Source organism: Montipora foliosa, chromosome 7 (genome assembly GCF_036669935.1).
Source record: "Montipora foliosa isolate CH-2021 chromosome 7, ASM3666993v2, whole genome shotgun sequence".
In the NCBI taxonomy this organism is placed as follows: Eukaryota; Metazoa; Cnidaria; class Anthozoa; order Scleractinia; family Acroporidae; genus Montipora; species Montipora foliosa.
In genome coordinates this window covers 19,050,446-19,065,445 of record NC_090875.1, presented here as the reverse complement: position 1 = coordinate 19,065,445, position 15,000 = coordinate 19,050,446, and the positions used below count along the sequence as shown (strand labels likewise).

The following is a 15,000-nucleotide window of genomic DNA, read 5'->3' as shown; positions in this document are numbered from 1 at the left end:
AGGGAGTCACAGTACCGAAACTGGAAAAAGCCCCGTCCTTGTGAGCCCTAGTGGATCGGGTGCGATTTTTCTTTCGCCTTGCCTAAAAATAGTATCATTATTAACTACTTAATAACCGAGAGTGAAGTCGTTACAGCAAAATCTCGAACTGAGGCCTTGCCGTATTGACCGAGCGATAGCGAGGTCATAGGCCACTTCAGAAAATACCAAGTTTTGCATAAGCATTGTTTCCAGTTTCTCTTGGGACTTACGATGGTCCCAAGAGAAAACAAAAACAATGTTTATGCAAAATTTGGGGGGGCAAACAAAGACTGTTATGGTATTTTCCGAAGTGGCCAGGAACCTATGACCCGGAGCCTACAACTCTACTGTGTTCGTGTAACGGCGTTTTCACAGACCGATTTATTTTTAGATTGAATTTCCCGCGAATGAGACTCCCACAAGAGCCCGATGACCAATTACAAGAAATTAAGCTGACGTCATAGGGTCACCGAACCGGAACTGCCTTTGTTTTTTGACCTAATTCGCCGGAAGGGCTAGTCTAAAAATAAACCTACTTGTGAAAACGCCGTTTCACAGAAGCTGTATGGAAGTTGCACGCTCCAGATGGGCTCCTGCAGTGGCCTATTACAGCTAGGCCGAGGTTTGAGATTTTCCTGTAACGACCGAACGGTGGAGATTATTAAGCTGTTTATTATATCGCTAAGAGAACGGTTCTAAAGAGGAACAAAAAAAATTGCATAATCCAAAATCGGCCCGTGGGCATAACGGAAAAATTCTTGGTTTGCAACCACGTGATGAGACGGCCATGTTGGTATACAAAACAATAGAAAATGGCCCCACAAGTTTTGCATAATAATAAAGTTAAATTCCCAAAAGGCATTTTACTGCATTCTTCTCTACACCAACATGGCTGCCGTGACGTTAGATGCAAACCACCAATAATGCCCTTGCGCTTAGCTGCTCTTAGCCAATCACAGCGTGCGTTATATCGGGCAGAGCACTAGCCATGCCATATAATTATTATTTTTTTAATTTGCAGGATTTTGAGCTGGAGCCATGTCTCTGTCATTTATTAAATGCGCTTATCAAGTGTTACTGGTTTCAGCCTGTTACAATGGACTTTAGGTCACAGGTATGAAGAACGGGTGCTCTTACACCGGGCGTGTAACGCAATTTCGTTGTGACAACGGCAATTTTTGGAAACTGGAAGTTGCGTTACCTTGCGTATCGTTACTCGTCTGAAAGCGTATGGGAAGAGTTAGGAGGGTCATACATGCAATATGACGTTTGTTGTGAAACGGGGAAAAATGATAGAGAAGGACTTACTTCAACATTCATAATCGAGTTCATAAAAACATAGAAGTCTATTAGTCTAATATCAACGACTGAAGCAATCAAGCTAATGCTAGACATATTTCCAGCAGTTCAGTGTTGATTCTTTTTCAGGTTCATTGCCTTTCGCTGGCTCTCTCTATTTTGAAACACGAAAGAACACGGAGAATGTGGATCACTTGTAAAACATATCCTTTTTAATTTGCTTTACTTGTTTTTAGCTAGAATGAGATGATTTCCTCAGTAATTGTTTTCCCTTGAGTTTCGAGACTCATTTCGCGGTTGGTTGGGTTTGCATGACGACGCTTTGTGAGTGGCTTAAAAATCTCGCGCTGTATTCTCAGCCAATTAGAAGTAAACACCAAACCAATTTTGATTGGCTCGCTCGCGTTTTCCCGCGCGTTCTGATTGGCTCATTTGGTTATCTTCCTCTGTTACCGATTTTGTGGTCACGATTTTTGTGAGTTTCGAGAGTGATTTCGCGGTTGGTTGGGTTTGCATGACGACGCTTTGTGAGTGGCTTAAAAATCTCGCGCTGTATTCTCAGCCAATTAGAAGTAAGCACAAACCAATTTTTGGCTAACTCGTGTTTTTCCGCGCGTTCTGATCGGCTCATTTGGTTATCTTCCTCTGTTGCGGATTTTGTGGTCACCTTTGTGTGTTGTCATTCCTTGACTATGCGAACTTTCCCGCAAAAATTCAGCTATTTCATGCACATCAAACCTCCAGATGACAATATCTTGCAGACATCCTTCCCTCTTGTGTGGTGGGAAAGCGACGATGTGAGTAGTTTTTCTCCATTTTGTTGATTTTTTTTTTGTGTTTCTGTGGGAGGGGGTCTCACCTAGCAGAATCTTAAAAGATCTGTCTTGTGCTCGACATTATTTTTATTTTTCATCATTTTTTTTCCAGGAAACGTCCAAGCCAAGTGAAGCCTCCAAGACAGAGTACATGGCAGCCTGTTATAAACTTAAAAACAAAGTACAAGGTACAACACACACTTGATGGCCACTCGTTCAGTTTGCTTTTCAAAGCGGAGTTGTAAGTGACGACAACATGGCGTAAAAAGAATATCCGTAGCTCAGTTGCCACGTAGCCACTTGTACAAGGTTAAGCTACTGTCTATCACAGTGACTGCATATTTTATGTATTATCTTTTTCAGTTCTTGAAAACATTCAAGTTGAAATTTGCAAGATTTTGCTGAACGGCGACGATCGACCAACACAGGTAATTTGCTCGTCACAGACTTAGACGGACAACCAAAACGAACCAGTCACGCAGCCGGTGTTACGCTCACGGGTGAATGCGTGACAGAAAAGCCCGCGTATGTGTGTGACGCCGCCCCGTTGGAAATTAAATACTTCATTCCCATGCAAATACTAGAAGACGAAGAAGTTTTTCCGGATGTCGTTTCTCTCAGCCGAAAAGTTACTTTTCGATAAAGTAAAAACGACAGTTGAACTTTAATTGGAGACGAACGACACCCGAAAATGACCGTTCGCTGGCTGCACGTGGCTTCGTTTGGTCCAGCCAACCTACAATCTTGGACCAAATAAAATGAAAAATGCGTACCCCCCTCCCCCCAAACTGAATCAATGATGATTCCGTGTGCAAGTTGAAGCCCGCCAGTTTTTCATCATTGAAATTGGAAGGAGAGGTGGTCTTCATTTTTTATTTGAAATGTGCAAGATTGTGGCTGGTAGCAATGAAACACGCCCGACAGTTTCCGCGAAAGCTGTATTTTTGGCGGTGGACTCACGAGAAGAATGGGGACGAGTATTATCGCTTGCGGGGATCCCATGCGCACATTTATCCCGCGAACTCGAGAACTGCCCGTTGACGGCGATGGACTTAATTTGGTAATTTGTTATTTCTTATTAACATTAAATTTGTTTTTCTTCACAGAATTCCAAGCCAACCAGAGTCTTGTTTCTTGAAAAGTTTCGAAAATTTCTCCAGGAAAATATGATGACCATAACGGTATGTAATAGGAGCGCAAGCACGCCACATTTACTTCATTTAGCGCCGGGGTGTTTGTTCGACAAGGATTCAGAAAGCTGCTTCCCAGGCTCCTCTAATATGGCTGATGTTTTGGACTTGACGCATGTTGATTTCAATAAGCGTCACGAAGTGTCCCCTTGCTCTTCTCCTCAACTTCAACATCACTCGGTTGAAGGATACCCTTGTTTTCTATCAGTTAATTTGGACTTTAACTTGGATATTTTGGCAGTTAAACGTAGAAAATAAAGAGTAACAGATAATTTTGTTTATCGATTTAAACAAATTGAATTTTTGATCAGAATCGCACAATCATGGACTTGCTGATGTTGAAATTTCGGTGAAAGCAATTACTATCGTCCTACTCATTTCCTTTATAGTCAAGTTTCTTGTTCAAGCTTGTGTCCGAGTGTAATAGCTTAAAAACTGTTAGTATAAATACACAGGTGATTATACAAAATCGCGCGCTCTCATTGGCTCGCTATCTCGGATTATCAGCCGATAATCACCTCGACGGACAAAATGGCTGCCAGTAGTCGTTTTGCCACTGTAAGTGAAGATGATTTGGCGTTGAAATGTTTTTTTTTATCTTTTTTGAAATAATCACCTATGTATTTATACTAAAACAATTATTCGCCTCAGGCTCAGTGATTATCGGTGAATATTCACCTCGACTTCGTCTCGGTGAATATTCACCGATAATCACTTCACCTTCGGCGAATAATTGTTAATTAGCGTCAGTAACTTAATCTAGCCAATAAACTATATTGCATAACGAAGAATCCCGTAACTTTGTTCTAATGTGTGTTGAACTAATGTTCTTATTCGATACAGTTGCAGCCATCAAGCGCATGCGCAGGGCCAGTGATCACGTGTTTCTATCACAGATTGGTCCAGGCCCTCCGCTGGCATTGGGAACAGTGGGCTCATGAAAAAGATTCACCAATCAAAAGCAAAGGTATGCGTAGCGCCTTTTGCGATGATAAGAGACTCGACTCTCCGTTGATGGTGTGTAGACGAACAGATAAGTCTTAGCTGAGTGCACTGTGGCTATAAAAGTTGACTCCTTTAGTCCCCTTGAGTTTTCAGTTTCTAAGAGCGCTCGTGAAAAAGCAGGATATGACTTCAATAGCCCCAAAGACTCTCTCTAGATTATAGATTTTCCCTTTTTGAAAATCTCTCACGAGCGACTCGCTTTGCGGTGCAATATTTTATTTTCGAAGATAAAGTTCAATCCATTTTTGCGGTGCGCTTCGATTGTAAAATCAAACGAAAATACAGACCAAAGTAAAGGACTTTTTTCCGGTGAAGTTTGGTTTCGACAAATTGTACTAAACGTTTCGCTTTGAAGTAAACCATAGAGGAATGACTGAGCTGTGCCATTTGTCTTTTTTCCTAGCGGGAAAACAAATGGAACGGTTCTTGTGATTCTTTCGATGGAACTCCATTTAAGTAATACGAACAAATGATGAAATAAATTTTCGGAAGTTTCGTCGAAACTGAGAAAAATAGCCTAATTCGGAAGATAATAATTTTTCCCGAAAGGTTTACGATGAGATTAAGCTCTCACTTGTCTCCTTACCGGAATATCTTGGAGAATTTGAGTACCAGCTTCAACTATAGATCAGCCCGAGTGAAACACAACGGCTTCCCTTATGTTCGACATCGCTGTCACGCTCTCCGTTCCACACTATCCTAGTCATGAAAGACTTCTCAAAGTCGACGAACCGCATGCTCATGTAATCTCCATGAAACATCCTACAATTGCAAATGGTACTATGCGCCTCCATTGTTATAATTCAATCGTAGAAATGCGAACTAATGGTTGCCTTTTCTGTGTTTGACCATCAGATGCTTATATTCCCACTCACGTCTTCTTTGATGACAGTATTCACTACTGGGACCTTTCCAGGTAAGGAAATTAAAGGAAGGATAGAGCGGTTTTCAATTGAGTTTTGAAAGTAATCAGCGCGAATTGCTTTGGTTTTGTATTACTTCACTCAGTGATTGGTTCAAAGTTCTCTCGCCTTTATTTCAACCAATCAGAAGTGAAACCAAAACCAATCGTGGCTCGCGCGTGCACATTTTCCCGCGCTTTGTGTCGGCTGCTTGTTATTACTTCGAGTTTTGATTGGTTTACTGGATTGTCTCCGTCCTTTTTGATTGGCCAAAGTAATTACTTTGGTTTTGGTTTTGCGACACTCGATTCAAACTTGCTCTAAAAGAAGGATATTGGTTTGGAAATCGTATGAACGCGAGCGCATTGTGTGATTTATGGGTACGTGTGGTCTTTTGATAGTTCTCAAAAGTTATACGGCGAGTGCAATTTCAGAACTTTCAAAACATCACGAGTGGCCATAAATCACGAAATGCAGGGATGTTTCAGTGGTGAGAGCACTCGCCTCCCACCAATAAGGCCCGGGTTCGATTCCCAGACTCGGCGTCATATGTGGGCGGTTGAGTTTGCTGCTTCTCTACTCTGCACCGAGAGGTTTCTCTCCGGGTACTCGGGTTTCCCCTCTCTTCAAAAACCAACATTTTACTTAATTCGTTAATCGTTAATTTCAGTTTACAGTGTCCCCAATTAGTGTTCCAGCGCTAGAACGACGAGACACTTAATGATAAAGTTCCTTTCTTTTCCAAGTTCATACGACTTTTTATTTGTTATATACTCAACAAAATTACTCCATCGTGGTGTCCGCATTTCACTCTATAATGCGCCGCACCCGATCAAGTCGAAACTTCAACATCCCTCCCCCCCCTCCCTTCCCCAGGCAACCCCAGCTCGGGTTCTGGAACTTTTGAAGGTCGAGGTCAGGGACGGGCGGGATAGCTCCCAATCTCTTCTTGCTACGCCCTTTGCAAGTCAGACCTCAGGACTGCGAGAAACGGAGATAAGTACGGCCAATACCTGACCAATATCACTGTAATTAAAATTAGACTAAAAAAGAATGAAAACAAAGTAATGTTTACATGAAGACAGAGTTCATCACACATCAACCGAATGCACCAAGCCTGGTTTTGACCATTTTTTTCGTTGGGGGAATATGCCTTAGCTGAAGCTGTTGTACGCTTCATTGCAGACTGGGTGGCGTGTTGTCGCATCTCAAGAAAGCGTACAGTGGTGAGTTGAATTTATTTCCTTCTGACAAAGTCGGTCAAGTAATTTTTTTCATCGTCTTGTTCATTACATGTTTACATCTTTCTTTCGTCGATAGCCCGCATTTCAAATGGAAACATTTATTTCATCGAGTTCTTTCACGGGGACTCATGAACTCAACAAAATGACCTTCTCCCAACTGAGTAGCTTCGTAGCTCAGCTAGCTAACGGGTTGTCTCAATCGGTTGGGCATAAGATTTCTATTTGAGAGGTCGCGAGTTTGCATCCCGGCCGAATGAACTCTCGGGGTCTTAAAAAAAGGTGAGAAAGTGCTGCCTTTGTGATTTTGTCCTCAAACGGCAGAACTTCAGAAGTCTTAACATATTTCCTGGACGAAACCAGGAAAAGGAAAGAAATTGTGGAATTATTTTTCTACTCTAGACACGGCTAAAACTGAACATTCTCACTGATCGTTGTATTAACGGTTCATGTAAACATATGTTGAGGTGCTCAAACTTGTTCTTTTCTCTGCTTAGAAGCCATAGAAGAGTCAGCTAACCGAGAGGAGTCTGGGGAAACGAGTGACCCATCCATGGTCAATGAAGATCGTAACCTCGATCCCTCATTGGTTGAAATGCTGGATGATGTCATTCTTTTGTATCATATTGCTGTTCACAAACAGTTATCGAAGGCAGGAAAATATTATTGAGAGGATAAGATCGTGTCCTATTGGGGTCAACCGTTTTAACCGCAACCAGATTAGGTTGAAGCGGTTAAGGTTTCCCAATGAAAACACTTTTCCAACCGTTTTCGGTTGAAACGCGCTAGCTCCTGGGAATAGTCATAACCAGACTTCTCCTCGTTGACAAGTTGAGGTAACAACATGGCTGGAGCCTGCGGGCGCGTAAACGACTGCGGTCGCTTCCCATGCTTTTTCAATAGTTTCAACTTAGTTTGATGCCGGTTGAAAAAGATGATCAACCAAACCAACTGAAAACGGTTTTTCGCAATAGAACACAAAAAACTCAACCCTATGAATTCGAAATTTCGCCCATGTTTACTACAGATTTAAGGCTTTCTTTTCCTGAGCAAACCTGAACGAATAAGCACCTAATCAAGAAGGAAATTTTTTAATTAGCACTTCTTCCATACTAAAAAGAGCGAAAAACCCGAACTTTAGAAGCTGATTTTATAGTACTTTTCCGAGGCCGAAAGAGGTCTAAAAGCTCTTAAATGATCGTTTAACATCTCTATTGAAAATGCCGGGGTAAACCTTGCCGCTAGAATGGTTTATTTTTACGCATTGGAATAAAATGCATACCACGTTTAACCCCCCCCCCCCCCCTCCCCCATTTTCTTTGCATTTGGAGGCTTTTATCTGGGGGTGACATTTCAAATTTAGCGCTTTGAGCGTAAATAAGGTCCCGTATGTGTCAAACCATTCTGGGCGTTGGCCAAGCTGAAACGGTTTATCCCAATACAACACGATCTAATGTTTTAATCAGATGGGATACTTCTTCCACGTGTCACTTCTGTCATTCCAAGTGATTGAAAGCTCTGGTTGAAAGCGCGTAATAACTCATATTCTCATTTACTTTCATGTATTTTTGCAGGTGAGAGCGGTGCGAGATAACATGAAACAAAATGTCAAAGCACTGGAAGAAACCACGTCAAAGATCAAACGCTGTGATCCCGAGGTAGTAACGAGAACGTCATCTCATAATTTAAAATTGCGTTATTTTAATCGCATTGTGGGTAGTTCCTCAAAAATGAAACTGGTCGGAACGGCGCTTAATTAAGGCGAGAAAATGAAAATTTATCCTCAAGTACTGACGTTCTTCATTAAACCTCAAATCTGGCTATTTCACGTTGTAGTTTTGCCGACGACGGTAAAGAAATGGACAAAAGTGAAAAACGCACGTGCAAAGCGTGCGAAACGACTGTTTTTTGCTCACCAGATATGCTAATTTGTGACGTTTTTGTTGCCGTCGCCGTTGTCGTTGCTTAAGCTCCCTCGTGTTTCACCGTGGAACGTTTAACAACCCACACAATGTTAGCAAAGAGTAGGACGATAGGAATTCTTGATGTTGAGCTCTATCTTTGCCAGCATGTGGTCGACCGGGTTGGATTGAAAGGGCATCTGAGCCAATGAGACCACAAAAACAAATTACAACCAGAGCCGGTCAGATTATTTGCTGGGTGCGGGATCCTTCCCTAAGACTAAAGCCTTGTTTACACTGCAGCATAAGCATCAATCCACCCAGAGAGAAGAGCTCTGGGGAACCCTGAAACAAAGGGTGCGTTCGATTGACTGTATTCCGCAATAGGAATACGTGGAATACAAGTTGGAAATCCTTCGTTTTTGCTGAGATTCACATTGAAATTTTCAAACATTTTCTAAAATGCTATTTCAAACATATTTTTATCGTCCTTGCACCTTCAAAATGCGCCAAACATACCGTTTTAATCATCACTCCACGTATTCTTATTCCGGAATAGGGTCAATCGAACGCGCCCAAAGTGTCTTCTCATTGGTTTTCGTGAAGAACAACCAAGAGCGTCTCTAATTGGTGCATTCATGTTAGCACGAGGAGTGAGCAGGCGCAGTAAGGTTCAAATAGCCAATTTTTGGCTATAAGATCCCTACGGCGCATGCTCTCCTAAATAGAGTTTCCCAGAGCCTTGGGTGGACCCGAGGCTCTGGTGACGAGAGTGCATAAGCATAAGCATAAGAAAAGAGACATACGCAAGAGCAGTTAGCTCCAGAAAAAAACTTACTGGAGAATGGGACGAGCTACGTTTCCAAAATGGGGGACGAAGAAGAAATTGTCCTCCTTCTATTGCTGCTACTAGGGAGCTTACGAAACGAAGACGCCGACGGCAACGACGACGCTACAAAACAATTCGCCCTTGTCACACGGCGGCCATATTGTCCCGAGAGACCAAAAAAGCTTTGTTTCACCACGCCTAACCTCGCAGTGGAAATCATGGCGGTGAGGCTTGGCGTGGTAAAACAAAGCTTTTTTGGTCTCCCGGGACAATATTGCCGCCGTGTGACAAGGGCGAATAGGTTTAGTGAGCAAAAACAATGGCTCTGCGCGCTCTACACGTGCGTTTTACATTTTGGTACATTTCTTTGCCGTCATCTCCTAAATGACGACGTGAAATGACCAAATTCAAGGTTCTGTGGAAGACGTTAGCACATGACGATGAATTTTCAGTTCTCTTTCTACGCTTCCAACCCACTCACACCAGTTTAATTCCTCGACAGTTACTACACATTTTTAATGCGAAACGACATGAAAGAGCTTCGTAGTGATATGAATAACGCGACCTTGTGTATTTTTAAATGAATTCCTCGTAGCCGTCGTCCTCCTCGTTTCGTAAACTCCTTACTTAGGAGAAGACGACGGCGACAAGAGAGAGAAGGAGAAACCAGAACGAATTCCTGTTGGGTAAGGGATATTTGGACAAGGAGACTTTCATAATTTGGTACAGGAACTGCAACTAGAGGACCAAGAATTTTATTTCAAGTGGTAGTTGTCGTGAAGACAGGGACAATTGCGAACCGCCTCAGCAAGTTTCTCCAAAAAAAAAATACGACTTTCCCTCAGACGCCATCTTATATTTAGGCGGAGATATTAGCTACCAGCTACTCTAAAAATCCGAGAGTAAACAATGAGACGTACTATTAACGTGAATATCCGCTGAATATTCTTATGCTTATGCTGATGTCGCACCCGGTTTGCACAGTTATTAACGTGGCATAAGCATAAAAAAATGGAAACGATTCCTTTTCTTATGCTTATGACTATGTCACTTCAACACATTACAATACAATAACTTTATTTAAGGAGGGAAACACAATAACCTATTACAGTTTTCCAACTTACGACCCTCATTAATCCCGGTTTACACTGCTTATTATGTCGCAGTGTAAACCAGGCTTATGGCTAATGATGTAAACACATGAGGTTACCATCGCAAATACGAAATGAGCCCAATTTTACTAGGTTTAAAGATTTACTTAAGACCCATTTTCTTAGATTAGCTTTTTATTAGGACTATATATTATGTATATATTATATTTTTACGGATCTATTGTTTTTTATAATATTTTTAGTTATTCTGGATAACTCATTAATGTCGATAATTTAATTTCATGTCTTGCGCATTTGATCATATAGCTATTTTGAGAAACGTCGGAAAAAGTGCTCGCGACAATCCTGAAAGGTATTGTGGATGATTTTAAGTGCACTGTTTTTCAGTACGTACGGGAGGCCACTGATATATGTTTGCGAGTGCTGAAGGAAAGTAACAAAAGTAGGTTCGACAGCTACAGTCGTTAGCAACAGTGTATTGATCATATCCCATATTACCTTTCGGGATTGTCGCGTGCACTTTATTCTTGACAAACTTTCTCGAAATAGCTGTATATTACATGTATTTTGCGCAATATAAATATTAAAGTATTATCATTATAAATTAATATTGTTATTGTGTTAGTTATATTTACTCTCCTGTCTTTTGTTCCTTTCAGAGAACGGACGTACTAACAGAACTAGAAAGGTCAAAAAGGGTGTTCTTACAGGAAAGCACAAATTGTGCCAGACACATGGCTTGGGTCTCTATTCTTATCTTTACCGAGGTTTGTGTGTTCGCTCGTTTCAAGCGCGGTTTTCGTACAGTTTCACGAGCTTCACGATGCCAGACGATTCACAACAGACAAAAACAAGTTTTCACATCACTTCACGGTGGCCATATTTGTGCCACTAAACAAAGAAATGGAGGCCATGATTGTGTCCCGAACGAATTCTCCACGAATTGAATTCTATTCTTACGCTAACGCTCCCTTTTGTTTCGATTGAAAACCATATCTCAAGTGGCGTAAAGCCGCGATTGGTTTTCATTCTTTAATATGACTACCTTCCTTTATTTTCAACCCCCAAGTGGTCGTAGAAACCTCGCTTAGTTATCTCCTCAGGGGTTTCTAAAATGCGTTTTAATTTTAATGTTTTTGTTTACGGTGGGAATACGCTTAGCTCTGGCCGGGAGCTGGATCACAGCCACTCCACTTTAACTTGTCAACGCTTGTTTTAACTTGGCTTCCGCGACACTGGCAGCAAAAGCCTCTCTCTGCTTTTTCAACCCCCTTTGAGCAAAACGTTTCATTTATTACACGGCATAGAGTGGCTATGACACGACAAACTTAGTCGGCGTATGTCATTTTTGTACGCTCTATAGGAAAAACAGAATGACGTACACTGGATGCTTCAGTGCATAATATCATCTGCTCAGCGTGGTGCCACAAAGGGATCTCTGTTTGAATTCACGCCTGAGTTTTACATGGATGCCGCCATCAATGCGTTCCACGGTCTCAGGCATTACTTTCACCCTACGAGCAACTTCGGCGATATTCCAGGTATCGCTTCTTTTGCTTCATTGCTAGATGATATCGTAGTGATGTCATTATAGAAAGATAGCTAACATCTCATGACAGACCAAGAGTAAATTAGATATGAGTGTTGATCTATCACTTTGCGGTCTTGCCACAGCACAGTCGCCAATGGATTTATTTTTAGATACACTTTTCGCGCGAAACAAACAAAGGGCCGCCAATTTTAACCAATCAGAAGAAGCCATCTCACGTTTGACGGCCTCTGCCAAGTTTTTGCAGGGACATTGCAAATGATTTTCGCGGGAACGGGTTTTCTAAAAATAGGCTCATTTGTGACTGTGCTGGCGAGTCCACCCATACCATGACATCACTCTAATCTAATTCACTCTTGTACGGATTGCCATTAGGGCCTTTTTTTATTGCACAAATTATTACAGTATACGACGGAAACCGGAAGTGAACGTATCGCATGCGAGGACAGTAGTCTCTCCTGGATTTTAAATAATCGTCTCTAATAGTCGAAAGATTCTTAACAATTTGAATATGGCCGTGTCAAGACAAGCGAAATAGGAAAGCAGCTTACTTCCGGTTGGCACCTGTGGCTCCAAAACGTCGCGTGCTTAAATGGGGTGGCGCTTAACTACCAAACTGTTGCTATGGACCCCTTCAAATAATCATTTCTCGAGTCCCTTTAACTCGTAAGTTACCATTTTTTGCCAAGTGTGTTCTATTTAACATTTCTTTGTCTGGTTCGACTCACAACCATATTTGGTAAATCACGTGACCAAAGCAGAAAATGCATGGCAGAGGACTGGGAGTAGTTGCGCATGCGCCTTTTGATTGAAGTGATGTCAGATTTCCATTGAAAAAGTTACTTTAAAGAACCATCCATGCAACCGTTTTGTAGGGCTCTTGACTAAAGATCTTCCTTAGAAACCAGTGTCTTTCTGTAGTTAAGTACCATCCCCCTTAAGCTTCCGATTGTGGCACCACGACTTTTATAGTGGTATGGCGTGGGGATTTTTTTGGTCGAAAATAAGGAGAAGTTATTTGTAAAACCTTCACTCGCTTATAAAGCTCACTTGAAGAATTTAAGACGTGCAAAGGTATTCACTTAAGAATTTGGAATATTTTTAAGATAGGCTTTCCTAGTTTGAAAGAACTTCCATTTTGTAGTATCGATGCAAATTTTAATTATCGCTAACCTTGGCTTCAGAGGGCGGGAAGTGGCGTCTTTGCTGACGTAATACTTCTGATTACACAATGACAAAACACATGAGCCCAACAAATTGACCTGCTCCCAATTGTATAGAGCGTTTTCACTCACGTGACCAGCAGCCATATTGGATTACTGAAACAAAGAAAGTATTTGCATAAAAATGGAGTTCAATTCCCGGAGGATTATTTTGGTACATCATTATGGCCGCCATTCCTTTGTTTTGGAACACCAACATGGCCGCCGTGACGTCATGTGAAAACGCTCTATAGCCTGGTTTTCACTAGGGACGCAGGCATAAGCACCAGCAACACACGCAACCGCACGCACTTGGTGTTAATTAGTGTCTGTTGTTCTAACAAAAGGCTCTAATGAACAGCAATCTACTGAGTGTGTGTATACTTTTTGTGCTTGTGCTTGTGCGTGCGTCGCTAGTGAACTTGAAAACCAGGTTTATGTCTTCATAGCTCAGTTTGTAGAGCATTGCACCAATGTCGCAGAGGTCATGGGTTTGAATCCAATTGGAGCCACCTGAATTTTTCAGATGACTGTAAGAGAAAATTGCTCATATTAGAGACCTTAAGATCCACGTTTCCGGCTGACCTCAATCTGCTGGAAGTCACGCGCTTGCCGTCACGCGCTTACCGTCACGCGCTTGCCGTCACGTTCGTCACGCTTGCCGTCACGTTTGACGTTTTCAACGGCGGAAGGTAGGTTTTCACGTAAGTCATTTACCTCAGCTCTTTATGGCGTGGAAGTTACGTTATCCCACGTATGAACGGGGCAGATATAGAAAGCAACCTCTTATCTTTCATTTCATGTGAACTAAAGAATCAAAAGAGCACTGGTTTTATTTTTTTCGTTGACGGAAACATCAACCCTGAGCATCGAGGAAATTCAATATGGCGGCCACCGCAGCTTTGTACTTGTTTACTTCGATCTATCACAACTTCTAACGCCAAACTGCAAACCTCAACCGCAGTTTGCGGTTAGCCGTAAACGTGCATCTGAAGGTCTCTATTGTCCAGTTTAAGTGCGAGGTCTCTTCACTCTTCGTAAATCTTAAAGATTATTCATTGTTTTGTTTTTCGTGACAGATGCCTGTGGTACTCTGAACAAAATGGCGGCGTTTCTCTGCACTCATTTTATCGACCAAAGAATTATAAATCCAGGTAACCTTATATTTTTTGCTTTTCTTTCTTCGTTTTCTTTTTTACTCGAGAAGATGCTAAGTATTATTGTAAAGAAATTAGCAGAAACTGTTGACTCTACGTCTTAGTTATAGAGGTGTATATCTGGAGGATCCTTTTGATAAGTTCCATTTGCCGACTCGTTTCCTATCCTCCTATCGATCCTTGGATCCTTGAGCTTGCCTTTGAAAACTGTGTATGATTTGACTTCGTTGATTGGTCGATCACTTGGTTGTCGGATCGGTCGATTATTGGTCGGTCGATTTCGTCGGTTGGTCGGTAGATTTTCGGCTGATCTTACAGTCACCAAAGCGAAGTGATTTGTCCTCTATAACTGACAGGAAAGGTCCTCATTAATGCCATCCACCAAAACCAGCTTTCCCTTTCGCATGAAATTACCTGAAATATACTCATTTTTAACTTAGAAATTTTTTTATGGATGCCATCTAATGTGAACCCACACTGAAGCAAAGTGTGAACGAGATTTTTACACTTTTCTGTCAACAGATTTACGCGATGTCATAATTCAAGCTTTAGCGGCGTTTGTCTGTTATCCCGACAGTCTCGAAGCAGTTGAGAACATGCCGGAGACACTGTAAGTATTTTTACATGCACGTCTGTCAACTAACTTCAACGAACAGATGTCGTAAACGATTTGGTACGAGTCAACCCAGGTAAAGATATAAGAAAATTTTATTTCGGTCACCGTACGCCCGTACTCACCTCCACCCCTCTATGCATGCTAATGTGACTAGTATCACG

General features: G+C 41.8%; 1 protein-coding gene across 1 annotated transcript in view; it reads left to right on the top strand.

Annotated features, from left to right (window-relative positions):
• The window catches only part of LOC138011080 (E3 ubiquitin-protein ligase RNF123-like), a 50,275-nt gene that overhangs the window by 12,913 nt on the left and 22,362 nt on the right, over positions 1-15,000 (top strand). Inside the window, exons 12-26 of the mRNA XM_068858077.1 lie at positions 1,043-1,135; positions 1,450-1,523; positions 2,021-2,117; positions 2,248-2,323; positions 2,499-2,563; positions 3,242-3,316; positions 4,169-4,292; positions 5,186-5,246; positions 6,418-6,458; positions 6,971-7,125; positions 8,048-8,131; positions 10,975-11,082; positions 11,679-11,856; positions 14,146-14,220; positions 14,746-14,833. Of these exons, the coding sequence (XP_068714178.1) occupies positions 1,043-1,135; positions 1,450-1,523; positions 2,021-2,117; positions 2,248-2,323; positions 2,499-2,563; positions 3,242-3,316; positions 4,169-4,292; positions 5,186-5,246; positions 6,418-6,458; positions 6,971-7,125; positions 8,048-8,131; positions 10,975-11,082; positions 11,679-11,856; positions 14,146-14,220; positions 14,746-14,833 (1,394 nt within the window). The remainder of the gene's footprint in view (positions 1-1,042; positions 1,136-1,449; positions 1,524-2,020; positions 2,118-2,247; positions 2,324-2,498; positions 2,564-3,241; positions 3,317-4,168; positions 4,293-5,185; positions 5,247-6,417; positions 6,459-6,970; positions 7,126-8,047; positions 8,132-10,974; positions 11,083-11,678; positions 11,857-14,145; positions 14,221-14,745; positions 14,834-15,000) is intronic.